We start from the raw sequence: 15,061 nt of genomic DNA on the forward strand, positions 1-15,061 counted from the left end.
GTCTGGTAATGGGACACAGACCCTTCTCCCACCCTGAAGGGACCTGCTCAGTACTGGGGTGCAGCAACCTCTTGGCTATTCCCAAGGGGATCCCCCTTGAGGATATAAGGGCTGGTGCTGGCTCTTCCTCCCATTTGGTGCCAGCAAGGATGCACGTGGCTTGGGCAGAGGGGTAGGACCATGGCTTCTCCTGCAGAGCAGGGCAGTGCAGGGGTGGAAACGGGGCTCTCACCCTCCTGTCTGTGTCTCTCCCCACTTCTCTGCCTCCCTGCAGGTGACGGTGTGCTGGGTGGAGGAGATGCCGGCAAGTAACGGGCAGTCCCTGTCTCCCCAGGCCGAGCACGCTGGCATCCGGACCTACTTCTTCAGCGCTGAGAACACAGAGGAGCAGGAATCCTGGATCCAAGCCATGGGCGAAGCCGCCCGGGTGCAGATCCCCCCGACACAGAGGTCAGCACCTTCCATCTCCCCCTTATCCCCGTCCCCTGGTACCCCAGTGATGGACCACCATGTCCCTCTGTAGAATGGAGCTGGGGGAGCATTGCCCCCCCCCCCAAGTTGAGGTAGGGACAGGATGCCACCGTGCGGCATGGCTAAGGGGAGGTAACGCTCTCTCCCGTCTTGGCACCCCCAGACACGAGAAGCCAGACTCTGAGAACATCCCCCCCAGCAAACACCACCACCACCACCACCACCACAACACCTCCCACCGCGAGCACCCCAAAGCTGACCCCGACACCAAGACCCGGGGCGAAGGCGACGGCCGCGGCTCGGAGAAGATGGAGAGGAAGCCGGAAAGGATGGAGAGCAAGAAGGAGCCTTTGGCCAAAGCCAACGGCATCGCGGGGCCGGAGATGCCCTCGGAGCCGGGCAGCCCTTACCCCGAAGCGCCGCGGGTGCCGGCGGAGCGGCCACCACAGCCCAATGGCTGGCTGTACCCGTCCCCCAGCCGCCCCGGCAGCACCGCCTTCCCCCCCGGCGATGGGGACAGTGCGGCCCCGCGCCGCAGCATCGCTCCCCGCACCAACCATGAGAAGCTGGCGCAGCGCAAGAGCTCCATGACGCAGCTGCAGCAATGGGTGAACTCGCGCCGTGGGGCTGTGCCCCCCGAGGAGCTGAGGAGGTGAGGGCAGAGCACGGGGAGGGGGGGTCCTGCTCCTTTTCTCCCCAAGGATGCTCTGAGGATGGGTTTCCCTTTCCTATCTGCTTTCTGAGCCCTCCTTGGGTCAGAAAATCTCCTTTCTAGGCTGACCCCATGGATAGGTTTGAGCTGGGGGGGGGCACCCCAAAAAGACAAAGGGGATTTTGGAAGGGATGTCATCATGGGGTCCCTAGGAGCAGGAATGTCGCAGAGCCTTTGTAGAGGGATGCCAGGAGGCGAGGCCACCATAGGGTCCCTGGGAGAAGGTATGCTACCACAGGGTCCCTGGGAGAAGGTATGCTACCACAGGGTCCCTGGGAGAAGGTATGCTACCACAGGGTCCCTGGGAGAAGGTATGCTACCACAGGGTCCCTGGGAGAAGGGATGTTAGCACAGGGTCCCTGGGAGAAGGGATGTTACCACAGGGTCCCTGGGAGATGGGATGCTACCATAGGGTCCCTGGGAGAAGGGATGCTGCCACAGGGTCCATGCGAGGAGGTATGATAGGAGGGAAGCCACCACAGGGTCCCTGGGAGGAGGGATGCTACCACAGGGTCCCTAAGAGGAAGGATGCTAGCCAGCCAGCTTTCCAGTTTCTGGCATCAGAGCTGCCTGCTCTAAAGCAGTCCTTGCCCCCTGGGACCCCCACCTTCAGAGCGAGGAGCCTGACACCAGCCTGTTTCTCACCTCTCTCCTTCCCTTCTCCAGCCCCACCAGGTTTTACCCCATGTCTCGCCGGGTACCCGACTACTATTCCCCCTACTCACCCCAGTACCCCGAGGACTACCAGTACTATCCCCCCGGCGTGCGCCCCGACAGCATCTGCTCCATGCCAGCCTACGAGCGGGTGAGCCCGCCCTGGGCACTGGAGGACAAGCGCCATTCCTTCCGCAATGGAGGCACCTACCAGCTCCGTGACTGGAAGGAGCATCCCGGCTTCGGCCGCCAGGATGTCCCGCTCTGGCTGCCCGGGCCTGGGAGGCAGCCAGCCTACCTGGATGAGGTGGATGCAGCCTCGGGCTCGCTGCGGCGCATGTCCCTGCAGCCCCGGTCCCACTCCGTGCCCCGCTCGCCCAGCCAAGGTTCCTATGCCCGGGCACGGGTTTACTCCCCGGTGCGCTCGCCCAGTGCCCGCTTTGAGCGCCTGCCGCCCCGGGGAGAGGAGATTTACGCTGACCCCACCACCTTCATGATGAGGAGATCCATCAGTTCTCCAAAGGTAAATGCCCGTCGGTGCTCGGGATGCAGGGGGTTGGAGGGGGACCCTGGCTGGGGATGTGAGGGCAGGGATGCTGCAGTACCGCTTGTCCTCTCTGCAGGCAGAACAGGGGAAATGGGAAGTTCAGGTTGGATATAAGGAAGAAGTTCTTTACTGTAAGGGTGCTGGGGCACTGGAATGGGTTGCCCGAGGAAGCTGGGAATGCTCCATCCCTCGTGGTGTTCAAGGCCAGGTTGGATGGAGTCTTGGGTAACATGGTTTAGAGCAAGGTGTCCCTGCCCATATCAGGGGGTTGGAACGGGATGATCTTAAGGTCCTTTCCAACCCAAACCATTCCATGATTCTATTCACTGCCTTCCTCAAAATGCCACCAAGTCATAGAATCATAGAATGGTTTGGGTTGGAAAGGACCTTATGATGATCCAGTTCCAACCCCCGTGCCATGGGCAGAGATAAGTCCATGGCCTTAGGTGTCCCATTGGCATCCTGCATCCAGGCTGTGGTTGTTCCCTCCTGGCTGCTCCTGTGAGCCTGATGGGATGCCCAAGGCCACCACGAGTGATGCGCTCCCAAGGAGCGAGCTCTGGTGTCCCTGTCCCACTGCTCTGTGCCCCAAAGCCAGGCCTGATCCTGCTGCAGGGCTGGGGTCTGCCTTTGCTTTGTGGCCCCTCACACACCTCTCTCACGTCTCTGGTTTGGGGGGGGTCTCCTCTCTCCTCAGTATGACTATCTGGGGGACAGACGGCCCGTCCCTGCGGGAATGTACCCGTACCACTACCCAGCATCACCCACCATCCACGACAAGATGGTACGTACGGTGCTGGGGCTGAGGGGCTGGCACCGGGGGGCGCAGGGTCCCTTGGGGATGTGGGGCTGGCTTGGGAGGGTCCTGGCTCTGGTGGCTGAGGGGGAATCACTCTGCTCCAGGTTGTGGGCAGGTGGGGACCACAGGTCCTTGTGCTGTTGTCTCTGCTCCCTCCCTGCCATACCCAAAGGAAATCCTTATGGAAAGGCCCCGGTTCCTACCCTGCATCCCCCAGGTCATGGGGGATCCCTATATCCCGTGTGCTGCTGGGCCAGGGTGGTCCCTGGCTGATGCTGGCGCACACCCTGCACCTCTCCCCTTCTTAATTCCTCAGTTCTGGATACAGCTGCTGCTTTGCATTGTGTTTTCCCATTGGAGCTGATGGGGTGAGACCAGGATGTCCCCCCCCACACACATAGAGCACAGTCCCAAAGCCATGGGGCAGCACAGATTGTTGGAGGAGGGAGAAGCACGAGTTACCATAAGCCACCCATGCTGCCATCCATCCTCACTAGCCAGAGACACAGGGAAAGGGGAGGAGAGCGGGTCTCCTGCAGGGCCCATCCACAGGGACACTTCTCACTTCCAAGAGGTCTCCGCATCTCCGTAGCCTTCACCTAACCGCTTTGCTTCTTCTTTTATATGTTTTGTGTGTTGTTTCTTGCCGCGTGCCTGCTGGCTCCTGGTAGGATGAACTTTTAGACCTTCAGTTGCAAAGAAACCTAGAGTATTTGGACCAGCAGGTAGGCAGAGCTGGCTGCGAGCCTCACGCTGCTTACATCCCTGTGTGCCCTGTCCCCAGCGGCATCCCCCTCCCTCCCAGCGCAGCATCTCTTCCCCTAACATCCATCCTCACCCTTCTTGGCATTAAAGCAGCACAAGTCGTCTTTGGTTTGCTTCTTCCATCCCTCCCGTCTGTAGGGTTTGCTCATGGCTTGGTGGAAAACCCCCTTGGTGGTGTCTCCTGTGTAGGATGCTGGAGCCCATAAGGGGTTTGGGGGGAGCTGGGGCAGGTTCTGACATGGATCTGGGGAGTATAGAGGGAGGCAGCTGGCTCTGAACCCCCCCCTGCACCGTGCAGGGCTTGGGTGGTGCAGGACACCCGTGCACGGTGCTGGATGCTGTGTTCTGGGGACATACTGGCCTTGTTCCCCAAGGCCAGGCTGGATGGGGCTTGGAACAAGCTGCTCTAGTGGAAGGTGTCCCTGCCCATGGCAGGGGCTGGAACTGGATGAGCTTTAAGGTCCCTTCAACCCAAACCATTCCATGGTTCTATAATTCCTCCTCAAAGGTGAGAGGTTTGATGCAGTTTGGGTGTGAGACCCTCACTGGGACCGACAGCAGAGCAGCAGCTCTCTGGTTTCCGCATGCCAGGGGGTGTTTGGATGAAAGCTGTGAACTGACTTCATCCCAGGAAGCAGGGATGGGAGCAAATCCAGCTGGGGACTGCTGGGGTGGGAGCTGCAGGCACCGGATGAAGTCTAAAGCTGCGGATGGGAGCCATCAGCAGTGCTGCCTGCAAAAGCCAGGCTGGCACTAAGGGAGCTGCTCCAGAGACAATCCCATTAGTCTGCAAATCCCCGTCGGTGCGGTAATCGCTGGGATCTGTGTCTGCCGTGGAGCAGAGCCAAGGACAGGCAGGAGCACTCGCCGCAATGAAAGCGCTCTGGTTGTGTCGCAGCAGCAAGGCTGGCTCTCCAAGGCTCTTTAAACCACTCCTGATACAGGCTTTGCGTCTCCTCCTCCTCTCCTGCTGACCTCTGGGGACACTGATTTGGAGTGACGCTGTCAAGCGGCTCTTTTCACACAGCTCGCTGCTCTGGTTTCTCTCTCCTTGCTTGTCGAGTCGTGGGGATGCTGCTCAGCAGCACCCACCTTGCTGACCAGTCGAGGTTTTGGTCCCTGAGCTTGAACACCCATCACCAGGACCTCAAGGGTCCTATCCACGGGGTGCAAGGGGCTCCAATCACTGCAGGCAAAGGCAGCGATGCAGCTCCATTGTGCAGCACCGAAGGATGCTGCGGCCACAGCTCATCTGTGCTTCAAGAGGGATCACCACAGCCCTGAGCACAGGGCACGGAGCTGTTTGTCAGTGCAGGAGCAGGGCCCCTCTGTCTGTCAGTGTGTTGGGACCACGCTGCACTGCAGGTCTGGTGTCTCTGTGCAAGCCTCTGTGTGTGTGTGTGTGTGTGTGTGTGCAGTTTGCTGCTGCCCAGCTCGGAGCTGGTGCGCCTTTATCTGTGTTTTCCCTTCAACAACGCTTTCAGGGCGTGCAACCAAGCCGAGGCTGTTCTGCAGTGCCCAGAACGGAGCAGCAGCAACCCCGGGGCAGCCACCATCATGTGGCTGAGGCTCTGGGGCATCTCTTGGAGGTGGCATCTTGCCCTGAGGGCTCCCGAACTGAGCCGCCTTGCTGCTCCGACTGCACCGGGCGCATCTCTGCTGACCTCTGATCTTTCCTTCCCTGTCTGCCGCAGATGAGCGAGAGCGAAACCCTCATCAGTATGGTGAACAGGATGGTGGAGACCTCCTCCCCTAGGGCTCAGCTCTACATGCAAGTAAGCCTCCGGCCACGGGGCCGTGCATGGCAGCCACACGGCCACGCTCCATCCCCGAGGTCACCTCCTGCCATTCCCACTCATGCAGGCTCCAGCATCCATGCGGCTGCAGCACATCACGCTCTTGGGGTACCTGCTGGTCCATCACAGGCTTTGCTAATCCATCCATGAGCCGTTAAAAGCTGGTAAATCCTTGTGCTAAGAGCACAAGGTGCAGATGCAGCAGTCCTGAGCTCTCATCGTCGTTTGGACTTGGCTGCTGCGCTCGCCCTCAGTTTGTTGTCACGTGTGGATAGGGCAGGAAGATGTGGGATGACTTAAAGACAGGAATGCAAAGCTCTTAAACCAAAGCTGTAACTGCTGTAGCAGGGAGAGGAAACAACGTTTTACCTGCTGAGGCTCTGGCTCGTTGGATTCCCCAGCCCGGTGAGGGCTGCAGGGATCTCCCTGCTGATGCTGGGCAGCAGCTCCAAGCACAGGAAGGCTGGGAACACTTGGGAATGTGTCTCTGGGTTGCTGCAATTGTCAGCTCGTGATGCTGCCAGCCCCATGAGGCCCCACTGTGCTGCCCAGGGCATCTAGATGGGTGACTGCTGGGGTTTTAGTGTGGGGAAATTGCCTGTTTCCATCTGCTGTGCACAGGGATGTGCTGGAGGGTGAAGCTGGAGATGCTGAGATGCTCTGGCTGGCCCAGCTCCCTGCCTGGAGGCAGCAGATCCCAATCCACCAGGCTTTGCCTCCAGCCCCACTTGGCATTTCCCAGGTTCAAGTCTATTTCCATCATCCTGTAGCTTGGCTCTAAAGCAGCGTCTTGCTTTCTAGCAATAATAATCCCCTTCCTTCTACCTTAATGCCTTTCATCTCGAGATCTTGGAGGCATTTAATTGTTGAGGTCCCATTAGTAATTTAGTTTTCCAGGAAAGGCAAATGACTCACAGGGAAGCTGGATGGTAAACAGGCCCTGGTGCAGCTGCTGGTTTATTGGTGTTTGTGAGGTGGGATTACAGCTTCACCTCTCTGCCTTTGTTTCCCTGCCTCTGGAATGGTGGCGTGTACACACGGGCAGTTAATGGGTCATGAGGCATCTCTAACTCGGCTCTTGGCATCCCATGGGTAGGTTGTCTCTGGCTAATTCCCATTGCTCACTCAGCTGATGGGTTGGGAAGGGGGAGGGAGGTTGTGTCTTCATCCGAGCATCCCGGCTGGCTCCAGCACCGGCATCCTGCGCTGCCTGCAGCACCGACTGCCTCCGGACGGATGCCTCCAGAGACTCAGCTCCCTGTTCTCTCCCTGCCCGCAGGGATGGGGAAGCAGGGCTGGGAGCTGCCTCACCCCACTCTCTTCTTGCAGGTGACCCCCTTCCCGGAGGCCTACAGGGAGACAGTGCACACCTACAAGATCAGCGAGCAAGACACCGATGTAAGAGCAAACATCCATCCTGTGCAACTCCTTCTTCACCCCCTGCTTTTGCCCCTGTCTGCTCCCCCCATAGAGATGCATCCTGGCTGAGCACATCCATTGCCGTGGATGCATCCAACAGCAGGGCTCTCATCCTGTCCTTCCTTTCTCTTTCCCTGCTGGCAGAAGCTGCTGGGGAAGCTCTGTGAGCAGAACAAGGTGCTGCGGGAGCAGGAGAGGCTGGTGCAGCAGCTCCGAGCAGAGAAGGTACGCGATGGGCAAGCTCTAGGGGCTAGCTGGGTATGGACCTGGCTGCACGGCGATGGATGTGCCCTGCTGGCACTTCATGGCGAGGAAGCAACGTGTCCTGATCACCTGGGGACAGATCAGCTGGGATGTGTCCGAGCTGGGGGAGGTCACAGAATCCCAGCCTGCTTTGTGTTGGAAGGGAGCTTAAAGCTCCTCCAGCTCCAACCCCTGCCACGGGCAGGGACCCCTTCCACTAGAGCAGCTTGCTCCAAGCCCTGTGTCCAACCTGGCCTTGAGCACTGCCAGGGATGGGGCAGCCACAGCTTCTCTGGGCACCCTGTGCCAGCGCCTCAGCACCCTCACAGGGAAGAGCTTCTGCCTAAGAGCTCTTCTCAGTCTCCCTCGGGCAGGTTAAAGCCATTGCCCTTGGCCTGTCCCTACATCCCTTGTCCCAAGCCCCTCTCCAGGTTTCCTGCAGCCCCTTTAGGCACTGGAGCTGCTCTAAGCTCTCTCCCATGGAGCCAGGCTGAGGGAGCTGGACTTGTTCAGCCTGGGCCCAATGCCCCGGCCATGCCACAGTCCTGGACTCCCTGTGTGTTAATGCCCTGTTGAGGACAGGACCCGTAGCTCCTGCACCAGCCAGGCTCTGAGAGCTGCATCCTCCGTCTATTCCCCCAAGGAGAGCCTGGAGAGTGCCCTGATGGGGACACACCAGGAGCTGGAGATGTTTGGGAGCCAACCTGCCTACCCAGAGAAGCTGCTGCACAAGAAGGAATCCCTCCAGAACCAGCTCATCAATATCCGTGTGGAGCTGTCCCAGGCCAGCACGGTAACAGGCTCCTCCTCTGCTCCATCTCTGGATGTCCTCTACCTGCTACCATCTCTTTTCTCCTCCTTCCCTGCTTGGGGGGTTCTGTCGGGTGCAGCATCCCCCTGCTTTCCTGGGTGCTCCCACTCTCATTGCTGCTGCCAGCCATGGGATAATCCAGCCAAAACCCTTCCCACCAACCCATCTTCCCCCTTCCAGGCCCTGGCAAACAGCACTGCTGAGTACGAGAGCCTGGAGAGCGAGGTGTCCACCCTGCACGATGACCTCTGGGAGCAGCTCAACCTGGACATCCAGGTGAGTGAGTGGTCCCCACACCGTCCCCATGGAGGTGGAAGCCCCCTGCTTCCTTCTGCTCTCTGCTCCCCACAAGGAGCCAATGTGCAAGCGGCTGCTCCATGCTCAGCCCTTGGTGTCCTGCTTTGGCCAGGGGGGCTGAGGAACCTCTAGGTGCCATCAAGGGGCTGGGTTAGTGCTCCCCGTGCTGCTGAGGAGCAAAACTGTGGCTGTGCCTGCACCCATGGGTCCCATGGCTTGGGGCTGGGGGTCTGACAACATCAGGACCCTCTCTGCCCACTGCCTTTTCTCCCCTGCAGAACGAGATGCTGAACCGGCAGATCCAGAAGGAGATCTGGCGGATCCAGGATGTGATGGAGGGGTTGAGGAAGAACAACCCATCCCGCGGCACGGACACGGCCAAGCACAGAGGTGAGCGGGCTCCATCCCTCGCACAGCCCAAACCCCCGGTGCCATGAGGCAGACGGCAGCATCCACTTGGGCACACGGAGGCCCTGATGGGATGCCCTTCTTCTCCTCCGCAGTGGCCATGGGCCCCTCAGGAACGTACAGCTCCAACAGCCCCGCCAGCCCCCTGAGCTCCGCCAGCCTCACCAGCCCCCTCAGCCCCTTCTCCCTCGTCTCTGGCTCCCAGGGATCGCCCACGAAGCCAGGACCTGGTGAGGTGAGTGAGAGGGGATGGCCCAAGGGAGCCCTTGGGTCCTGAGCCCTCAGGTCCTGAGCCCTCATCCCGAGGGATGCTCAGGCACCAGGCAGAGACCGTGTCTGTGTTTCCCTGTGGCTCTGCCTGGGGACACCGTTTTGGCCACATGCATGGGCTGTGGTGTCTCCCAGTGACACCTGGACCCTTGGTCCTTGCAGGGGCTGCAGCTGGGCTTTGCAGCCTTTGGCTTCAGGACCAGCTCCTGCTGGCGCCACAGTCCCCTTTCACTGCCGTTGCTCGGGGTTTGGCAGCTCCTCACCTTCCTCCATGTGAAGTTTAAGGTGGAATTTGGTACACTTGGGGGCTGTCAGCCCCATGCTCAGGGGCAGGCGAAGGGAAGCACGGACCTCCCTGCATGGGGACAGGGAGCACGGAGCCGCGGGAGCTGCTCTCCCTCCTCAGCTCATTGCTTTGCTCTGTGTTGTCTGGATCTTTAACTCTCTCTTCCTCCCCGGCTCTCTCTTCTCTGCTCTCATGCCTCCCGCTCCTCTCCAACCCCAGGAACCAGGCCCGCCTCGACCTCCCCTCCCCAAGTCCTACGTGCCCCTGGAGTCTCCTCCGAGCATCCCTCCGCTCCCCAGCGAGAGCCGGCTCTGGCCCTACCCCACCTCCCCGTCCTGGCAGCAAGGCGGCGAGGCCAAGAGGGGACAGGTACCGAAACCTCTCCAGAGCAGCGGCCGCATCCTCTTCCTCCCCGAGACATCGGGGCTGGGATGAGGCAGGCGATGGGGACGTCCCCGCTCCTGCCCTGGCAGGGGGACAGGGACAGTGTGGAGGTGACAGTTGGCATGGGGATTGCAGCATGTGGCTGGTACCTGCCCTCTCCAAGGGGAGCGATGGGCAATGGCCCTCCTGCCCCTGCCCGGTCCCCTGCACTCATTGCTCTTGCTCAGGACAGGGACTGGCTCCTCCTGGGTAGCCCCTGGCATCATCCCCTCTGCTTTCCTCACCTCTTTTGCTGTCCTTCCATGGCTCCCCATCAAGCTCTGACAATGGGGGTGACTCCCCCCCCCCCCCCCCCCCCCCAACTCCTGCCCACCCAGGGCAAACACAGATCTAGGAATTCCTAGCATCAGGATGCATGCACACAGGGGCTGGCATCACAAAGCAGTGGCTGTGCTGTGTTGGGAATGGTTCTGGGCATGACTATGGGTGCAGGAGCACCTCCAGCAGCCGTGGGGTATCCCAGTCCTGGCTGCATGCTGATCTGTGGGGTGTAAGGGGTGTTGGGATGCATCATGCCCACGCGGAGCACAGGGTGGTTGAGGGGGGGGCACACTGTGCTCCCTGGCCTGGTGCTGGACCCCTCCATCACATTGGTGTTGATGCCTGGGCTCTGGGCAGGACTTTCCCATGGGATGCAAGCAGGGAAGGACCCCAAAACTGGCCTTCTGCTCGCTCTCTGCTGCTGCATGGTGCCAGATCCTGCCCCTGTGAGACCACATCCCCTCCGGAGGGCATGGATCTTGCTTATGTCTGTGTGTCCATCCGCTCCTCGGGGCTGCATGTCACCACACCGCTGTGGGGATGGAGCAGCAGCTCTGTCCCCCAGGCAGGACAGAGGCTCACAGGGGACCCGTTTCCCTCCTGCAGCCCAAGCCAAGCTTTGAGCAGAGCAAGAAGGATGCTCAGCGACCAGCACCCCCTGGTCCCCAGGCCGAGGGGCTCCGGCAGGAGCAGGAGGCAGAGAAGCAGGCAGCTCTCAACAAGGGTATGGCACTGGGAATGGCACATCCCCACTCCCACCCGGTGTCCTGCTGGGCCCCGACCATGGTCCCCAAGGGGGTTCAGCCTGGTGTTTGCTCTGCAGTGGGCATCGTGCCCCCCAGGACCAAGTCTCCAGCAGAGGAGGAGGTGATGCCAGCGGCTGGAGTGCCACGGAGGAGCAGTGGTGGCATGGCCAACGGGCTCGGCTCCAAGGTAGGGCTCGTGTCCAAGGGCTGGGGCCGGGTGCTGCGGCTGGGACAGCAAAGGGGGTCTCTATTGCAGTCGTGGACCCTGTTACTGCAGTTTAGATGGAGCTGGAGGAACAATTCCTGCCCCAGAGGGTGCTCAGGCATTGCAACAGGCTGCCCAGGGCAGGGCTGCAGTCACCATCCCTGCAGGTGTTCACACAGCGTGGAGATGAGGCCTCAGTGCCATGGGTTAGGGGTGACCTTGGCACTGCTGGGCAATGGTTGGACATCATCTTAAGGGTCTTTTCCAACCTGGTTGATTCCATGGCTCCACGTCTCCCCTGGGCGCAGCAGCTGGTTGCAGGTGGGGTTGTGGATGGGGATGCGTGACCATGGGGCTGGCTCCCCGACAGGAGAGACCCAAGAGCGCTGTGTTCGCCAACGAGACGAAGGTGAAGATGAGTGTGGAGGAGCAGATCGACCGCATGAAGCGGCACCAGAGCGGCTCCATGAAGGAGAAGCGGCGCAGCCTGCAGCTCCCTGGCACCCAGCAGCCCGAGCCCCCCAGCACGAAGGCACCCGCTTCATATAAAGTGGTGAGTCCCTGGACCACCTTTGCTCTGCAGAGGTCCCTCATGGAGCAGAGTGGACCCCGGGGCTGGGAAAGGGGTGATGGTGGCGTCCCGGGGTGCTCAGTGGGACCGGGGTCCCTCTCAGGTGCGCCGGCACCGCAGCATCCATGAGGTGGACATCTCCGACCTGGAGGCAGCGCTGCGCTCCGATGACCCCAGCAAGGTCTATGAGACCCCCCAGGAGGAGATCGCCCGCCTGCGCAAGATGGAGCTGGAGCCACAGCACTACGATGTGGACATCAACAAGGAGGTGAGGAGGAGCTGTCCTGGGGAGCTGCAGCCTGGGCATGGGCACCCCTCGCTCTGAGGTTTGAAATGGTTTGGGTTGGAAGGGACCTCAAAGCTCCTCCAGCTCCAACCCCTGCCACGGGCAGGGACCCCTTCCACTGGAGCAGCTTGCTCCAAGCCCCTGTGTCCAACCTGGCCTTGAGCACTGCCAGGGATGGGGCAGCCACAGCTTCTCTGGGCACCCTGTGCCAGCGCCTCAGCACCCTCCCAGGGAAGAGCTTCTGCCTAAGAGCTCATCTCAGTCTCCCCTCGGGCAGGTTCAAGCCATTCCCTTGGCCTGTCCCTACAGGCCCTTGTCCCAAGCCCCTCTCCAGGTTTCCTGCAGCCCCTACAGGCACTGGAAGACTGTTTAAGCTCAACCCTAGAGTGTCAATCCACCCTATATTGGTCAGGGTCCTGGAGGCTCTGCTGGTGCCTGGCCAGGGGCTGCCCTTGCCTGCTGGGTGCTGGGAGCTGGGGTCAGCGTGGACACAGGTCCCCAGTGTCCAGCACCCAGCTCATCCCTGCCACTGCCCCCAGCTCTCCACACCGGACAAAGTGCTCATCCCCGAGCGGTACGTGGAGCTGGAGCCGGATATGCCCCTCAGCCCCGAGGAGATGAAGGAGAAGCAGAAGAAGGTGGAAAGGATCAAGACCCTCATTGCCAAATCCAGGTGAGGCCGCTGTGCCCGTGCCCCCATCACCCTGGGGCACCAACCACCCGCCTGCACCCCCTTCCCTGGCCGTCCCCATGGGGGTCTGCCCCTTTGGGTGCATACATGGGTGCTGATGCCGGTGCTGTGTGCAGCCTGCAGAACGTCATCCCCCTGGGCGAGGGGAGCTGGATGCTCCCCAGGACCCCGAGACCCAGCTGCAGGAGCAGGAGAAGAGGATCGAGATCTCCTGTGCTCTGGCTGCCGAGGCCTCGCGCCGGGGCCGCATGCTCTCGGGTAAGGACCAGGCAGGGGATAGGGGCTGGAGCTGCCAGCCCCATGGCAGAGCAGACCATGGGCAGTGTCATGGATGCAGGACTGGGGTATCGGCTGCACAAGGCACCAGGAGCAAGGGGCAATATGGGCAGGAGACCAGGCTGCATCCATCCTGGAGCAGGGGGAGACCCAGCCTGGGGATGCCGGCAGTGCCTTCCCTGCGGCAGTGCTGAGCATGGAAGGATGGAGCAGCCTCTTTGGCTGGGCCCAGGTTTCAGCACCAGATTTCAACCCTGGCAAGGCTGCAGGATGGAGCTCCCGGCCATGCAGTGTGTGGTGGCCACCATGTCCAATGCAATGTGGTGACACCATGTCCAACCAGTGTGGTGACACCATGTCCAACCCAATGTGGTGACACCATGTCCAACCCAGTGCGGTGACACCATGTCCAACCCAGTGCGGTGACACCATATCCAACCCAGTGTGCTGACACCATGTCCAACCCAGTGCGGTGACACCATGTCCAACCCAGTGCGGTGACACCATATCCAACCCAGTGCGGTGACACCATATCCAACCCAGTGCGGTGACACCATATCCAACCCAGTGCGGTGACACCATATCCAACCCAGTGTGGTGACACCATATCTAATGCAATGTGGTGACACCATGTCCGGTGACACCATGTCCAACCCAATGTGGTGACACCATGTCCAACCCAGTGCGGTGACACCATGTCCAATCCAGTGCGGTGACACCATGTCCAACCCAGTGCGGTGACACCATATCCAACGCAATGTGGTGACACCATATCCAACCCAGTGCGGTGACACCATGTCCAACCCAGTGCGGTGACACCATGTCCAACCCAGTGCGGTGACACCATATCCAACCCAGTGCGGTGACACCATGTCCAACCCAGTGCGGTGACACCATGTCCAACCCAGTGCGGTGACACCATATCCAACCCAGTGCGGTGACACCATGTCCAACCCAGTGCGGTGACACCATATCCAACCCAGTGCGGTGACACTATATCCAACCCAGTGCGGTGACACCATATCCAATGCAATGTGGTGACACCATGTCCAACCCAGTGCGGTGACACCATATCCAACCCAGTGCGGTGACACCATATCCAACCCAGTGCGGTGACACCATGTCCAACCCAGTGCGGTGACACCATGTCCAACCCAGTGCGGTGACACCATGTCCAACCCAGTGCGGTGACACCATATCCAACCCAGTGCGGTGACACCATATCCAACCCAGTGCGGTGACACCATGTCCAACCCAGTGCGGTGACACCATGTCCAACCCAGTGCGGTGACACCATATCCAACCCAGTGCGGTGACACCATATCCAACCCAGTGCGGTGACACCATATCCAACCCAGTGCGGTGACACCATGTCCAACCCAGTGCGGTGACACCATATCCAACCCAGTGCGGTGACACCATATCCAACCCAGTGCGGTGACACCATATCCAACCCAGTGCGGTGACACCATGTCCAACCCAGTGTGGTGACACCATATCCAACCCAGTGCGGTGACACCATGTCCAACCCAGTGTGGTGACACCATATCCAACCCAGTGCGGTGACACACCGTGCCTTGTCCATGAGGAGCCCTGCAGGGAGCTCACGTGTGCGCGCTGCGGCCGGGGGCTGCTGTGGCTGTGTCCCCCATCCCCGCTTGCTTCCCCCCTGCCCTCCTCTCCATTCCCCCCCCTCTAACCTCTCGCTGGTCGCCTCCCTGCCCTGGCTGCCACCGGCACCTCGTGCTCTTCAGCCCCTTCTCCCGTTTCTCGTTTCCAGCTCAATGCGCTACCCCCAGCCCTCCCACCTCCCCAGCCTCCCCGACTCCACCGACCAACCCCCTCTCGTCTGAAACACCCCGCGGCGCCGACAACAGCCATTTTATGCGTGTCTGAGCCATGAAGTAAGCACCAATTCTCTCCTGTTTCATCCCATCCTCTCTCCATCCCCATGGTTGGGGGGGGGGGGAAGGTCTGGGGGTGCCTCCTCTGCTCCCGGTGTCCATCCATCGCTGCTTGCTCCAGCTAACGTTTCCCAAGCCACGTCAGCCCCGTCTCCTCTCATGGACCAGTGCAAGTGTCCTCCAAGGTGAAGCCCCTGGG

The 15,061-nt window shown here is 60.6% G+C and overlaps 2 protein-coding genes across 2 annotated transcripts in view; one reads left to right on the forward strand and one right to left on the reverse strand.

Moving 5' to 3' along the window:
• LOC133278746 (adenosine receptor A3-like) overlaps nucleotides 1–15,061 on the reverse strand; it is a 123,920-nt gene that overhangs the window by 87,630 nt on the left and 21,229 nt on the right. The window lies entirely within an intron of this gene.
• Nucleotides 1–15,061, forward strand: part of PLEKHA6 (pleckstrin homology domain containing A6) — a 44,014-nt gene that overhangs the window by 28,503 nt on the left and 450 nt on the right. The window contains 20 exon segments of the mRNA XM_061471816.1: nucleotides 275–450; nucleotides 635–1,123; nucleotides 1,850–2,360; nucleotides 3,082–3,168; nucleotides 3,855–3,908; nucleotides 5,643–5,723; nucleotides 7,074–7,142; nucleotides 7,308–7,388; nucleotides 8,050–8,199; nucleotides 8,398–8,493; nucleotides 8,793–8,904; nucleotides 9,018–9,157; nucleotides 10,790–10,907; nucleotides 11,007–11,116; nucleotides 11,505–11,687; nucleotides 11,809–11,973; nucleotides 12,531–12,664; nucleotides 12,799–12,827; nucleotides 12,830–12,940; nucleotides 14,739–14,862. Coding sequence (XP_061327800.1) covers nucleotides 275–450; nucleotides 635–1,123; nucleotides 1,850–2,360; nucleotides 3,082–3,168; nucleotides 3,855–3,908; nucleotides 5,643–5,723; nucleotides 7,074–7,142; nucleotides 7,308–7,388; nucleotides 8,050–8,199; nucleotides 8,398–8,493; nucleotides 8,793–8,904; nucleotides 9,018–9,157; nucleotides 10,790–10,907; nucleotides 11,007–11,116; nucleotides 11,505–11,687; nucleotides 11,809–11,973; nucleotides 12,531–12,664; nucleotides 12,799–12,827; nucleotides 12,830–12,940; nucleotides 14,739–14,854 — 3,012 coding nt within the window. The 3' untranslated portion in view covers nucleotides 14,855–14,862.

Source organism: Pezoporus flaviventris, unplaced genomic scaffold, assembly GCF_033815535.1.
Source record: "Pezoporus flaviventris isolate CSIRO_AGI_PZ_B2104156 unplaced genomic scaffold, CSIRO_AGI_Pfla_v1 ptg000069l, whole genome shotgun sequence".
Lineage (NCBI taxonomy): Eukaryota > Metazoa > Chordata > Aves > Psittaciformes > Psittacidae > Pezoporus > Pezoporus flaviventris.